This window comes from Triticum dicoccoides, chromosome 6A (genome assembly GCF_002162155.2).
Source record: "Triticum dicoccoides isolate Atlit2015 ecotype Zavitan chromosome 6A, WEW_v2.0, whole genome shotgun sequence".
Lineage (NCBI taxonomy): Eukaryota > Viridiplantae > Streptophyta > Magnoliopsida > Poales > Poaceae > Triticum > Triticum dicoccoides.
Genome location: NC_041390.1, coordinates 123,378,847 through 123,382,615, shown reverse-complemented (window position 1 = coordinate 123,382,615; position 3,769 = coordinate 123,378,847). Strand labels below are relative to the sequence as shown.

Sequence of the window (3,769 nt, the reverse complement as noted above, 5' to 3'; positions counted from 1 at the left end):
GTACCATATAGAAAATCCATTTTGGTACACATGGAGTAGCCTCCGATCATAACTGATAGCTACTGAGGAAGCTGTCTGGAGTAAATAATTATAAATGCAAAGTTCCGTTGCAACAAAAAAAAAGTATTCTATATAAAGTTCCATTGCAATGAAAGAAAGTCTAAATGATAAAGCACATAGGATGTCGATTTTAGGATGTGCAAAGCAACATTTTGGCCAAACAGCTTAAGCTACACAAGTAGTTAAGCATGTGGCCAAACTCCAATACACACCATCCAACATGCGTTTTTCTTAGATAATGATCACAGCATGTGTAGCGACATATAAATATCCACGAAGCAACATTATTTTTTAAAACAATGACCTAAACCCACATCCGTTTAAATACGCAGGTGTTACTCCCTGTTACAGGTGTTAACTAAACACAGCCACCCTGCAGGAGTACAGCAGCTTTATGTAGAGATGGCAAAAAATAATAACAGATTGCAGCCAATGTACAACAGCTTACACCTAAATGAAATGAGATATTCTAGAGTACATCATGCTTGCTGGTCCTCAACCAGGAGTACGCCCTTGCTTACACCAAAAATGAGATATTCTTACAGCACAAATAAATTTGGTAAAGCAAAAACAACTCATCACTGATAGAACTTGCCCGTGGGATGTACAGAAGATATAAAAGAAAACAATACAGAAGCTTTACCAGATGGAGATACCCAGTGGCCAATACAATGTTGATGTGCCGTTATTTGACAGCATAGCAAGCTGGGAATGGCATGCGAGATGCCATGGAGAATGCATTGTGGGCTGACTACATTGCAAGACAATGAACCATATGTAATATGGAGAAAATTCAGACGCCTGATGTAAAGTGTTTCCCAAATAAGTGTAAAACAATTTGGTTTGTACTGCAATTAGTTCTATTCAATCAAAAGGATTTGTGATCAAGTGGCATTTAACATTGCATCAGTACTAGCACATCTGCCCAGGAACACATACTCAAAAGTTAAGGACCCTTTCCTAGCCTAGCACCTTAGCACTACATGATAAATGATAATTTTGCTACCATTAACATTGTATTAGTAGTACTACAGCAACGTCGCATACCCTTTCCTAGCCTAGCACCTTAACAGAAAAGCCTTCTCCACGGGGCCTATTTCCATAGCCATTAAACTAGGTGTTCTGAATTCTTCTTTTTAACCAGGCCAGCCGTAATTCCTTAGTTGAAAACGAGAGAAACACTTCTCTGTTGTCCTTGTTATCGGTGAAGAGGTCAGCTGCTTTTAGCATATCTTCTGTTTGTAAATCCGGCAACCCTTCAAGTACAGCAATGCAATTTTGTATGCTATAGGGATCCTCCAATTTCCTCTCCTCAATGGCTGCAAACCGATCCAGCTCTTCTCTTTTGAAGCTCAGGTACCTCTCTTGGAAATCATCAAGATTAGAGTTTGTCTTCTGTCTTTTCCCCCGTTTAGCACTAGTAGGCTCAGGAGTAGAATGAGATGGTTGATGATTTATATGTAGGTCTTCTGGAAGTTCCATCGATACATGTGCGGCCTTGTTCGCATAATTATCCGTGCCATGGCAACCCCTTCCTTGAGCATAGCGCCCTGCATGGATTACGTCCAGAAGAATCTCGCTTAAGAACATAAGACACACAACATAACTAATTAATTCAATGGTTTAAAACTCACCGTCATATAGAGCAAATATATCATAATAGTATGGGAATGATTTGTCTTGCCATCGGAGGGCATCTTTGTTTTTACGTGCCCTTAATTCTTCCCAAACACTATCCGGAGCAACCACCATCATCGTATCACGATCCCAGCCAAAACCACTTTCGGATATCAAGTCTCTTATAGCTTTAAAATCTTTCTTCAGGTCCTGCTCCTTTTGTTTGACCTGAGTTACTGAGAGTGATAAACCAAATCGTGTATTGAATGCATCCACAATCCTTCTCCAAGCCTCTTTGCTCCATGCATTTCGTGTTCGATATGTCGGCACATCATGTTCTTTCAAGAGCCAAATAAGATATGACTTCATCTTGTGATTCCAGCTGGCTCTAGAACAATTCTTGGTGGTGCCTGATGATATGACAAGTGCAATTCTAGTATCAGTTATTGAAAAACATATTAAGTAGCCATGTACTGAATAATGCATACCAGTTAAGTCTATGGGTAGTGAAACAATGAGAGGCACACTCAATGTCATCATATATAGGACTATAACATTAATTAGGGACCCTCTTAACATATAGGGAGTGTTGACCTTCATTTGAGGGAGCCACGGCCCAAAACTCGCATGAAATCACAAAAATTCAAAAGAAACTATCCCTGAAACATCACAGCAAACCATCGACACAACATCCACACAACAAAAGTCCGCCTCGATCCAAGTAACAATCTAACTAGGTGATGGTAAGAACTAATCCATACACACATACAGTACACATCAATGACACCATATGTCTTCATCTTCCTGATTCTCTGGATCTCCTAACACTGTTTTCTACATAATTGCAAAGAATCCAGTGCATAGCTGGATGTGGATAGGCACACGCCACGCTATAGCTGAACCGAAGTTAAATACTAATATGCGTATACATCAGTGCTGTGCATGCACGGTCGCCTGTAGTGATGAAAAATACTCTCTGAAAATGTTGCGTGCACACTAACAACTAACTAGCCAGAACTCTGCTCCACAGCTGGGCACACGTACTAGTGTAGTGTAAAAAACGATCTTATGTTATGGGACAGAGGGGTAGTAGTCTGTCACACCGTACATGCAAAGAGAAATAGATCTGCCCTAGCAAGACAAATGTTCAACAGTAAATCAAGACTTCTGAACGAGAAACCAATATGTATCGAGAGTGGATTACCTGTTTCTTGCCAGATCTCCTGACCTTCTCCAAATTGCAGATCTTCCAGCCCTTGTGTCGATGGAAGGAGGGGAGGTGGAGCAGGAGGGGCGTAGGGAGGGGGCAGAGGCAGAGGAGGGGGAGGGGCTGGGATCCCCCCGTGGTCGTCCATGTCGATTTCGCGTCAAGCTCGTGGGAGACGGGGCGGGAGAGTGGAGGAGCGAGGGAAGGGGATTTTCACCGGGCGTTCCTTTGGTTCGAGCAGATGCTATTTTTCCCGTGAGAAGTGCAGGTTGAGGGGACGCTTTCCTGTGGAACGGACGAAGCTGATTTCCTGCTGACCGAACGGGCATATCCGTGCGGCCTGCAGAATTCCTACGGAACAGTTCGGGTCCACCGAACCTCAAGTGTCTCCAATACGTCGATCCAAATGGACGAAAATTTTGTCCGTTTTTATTTATTAGGTCGGCATTTTAACCTTTATCTATCTTCATTCTATTTGAATAATAAAGCGTTCACGCGGCCATACTTTTACTTTTTTTACGTAGATAAAAAAAACATTGCCCAAAGTTCACATAATTCAACCAAATGCAAATATCATAGTTTCATAAACCAAATAAAATCTCATATGTTACAAACCAAATAAAATTTAAATTGTTACAAATACATTTGAAAGAAAATATAGTTCATACATCTATTGTTTGCCAAAGTGAGCCCACATATGCTCAACCAAATCATCTTCTAGTTGAATGTGAGTTTTTCAATCACGCATTTGATGATGAAATTCGATGAACTGTGCAAATGTAGCCGTTCCTCCATGCTCGGGTACAACATTTTCCCCTTGAAATTGAAACCCCTGATCGAAGATTTTATCCTCGCGCTCATCCTCTATGATCATGGTGCGCATGA

General features: G+C 41.3%; 1 protein-coding gene across 1 annotated transcript; it reads right to left on the bottom strand.

Annotated features, from left to right (window-relative positions):
• Positions 1–889: 889 nt before the first annotated feature.
• Positions 890–3,129, bottom strand: LOC119315896 (L10-interacting MYB domain-containing protein-like). The gene is made up of 3 exons (XM_037590343.1): positions 2,882–3,129; positions 1,695–2,087; positions 890–1,610 (listed from the first exon to the last, which is right to left on the bottom strand). The coding sequence occupies exons 1-3, from the start codon at positions 3,030–3,032 to the stop codon at positions 1,174–1,176; spliced, it is 981 nt and encodes a 326-aa protein (XP_037446240.1). The 5' UTR covers positions 3,033–3,129; the 3' UTR covers positions 890–1,173.
• Positions 3,130–3,769: the final 640 nt, after the last annotated feature.

Bases quoted from the DNA above. Each gene is read 5' to 3' on its own strand.
- LOC119315896 (XM_037590343.1), bottom strand. From the start codon at position 3,032: ATGGACGACCACGGGGGGATCCCAGCCCCTCCCCCTCCTCTGCCTCTG. The intron at 2,088-2,881 runs GTAATCCACTCT...TCATATCATCAG, and splicing joins GGAGATCTGGCAAGAAACAG to GCACCACCAAGAATTGTTCT. The intron at 1,611-1,694 runs GTGAGTTTTAAA...TAATCCATGCAG, and splicing joins TATATTTGCTCTATATGACG to GGCGCTATGCTCAAGGAAGG.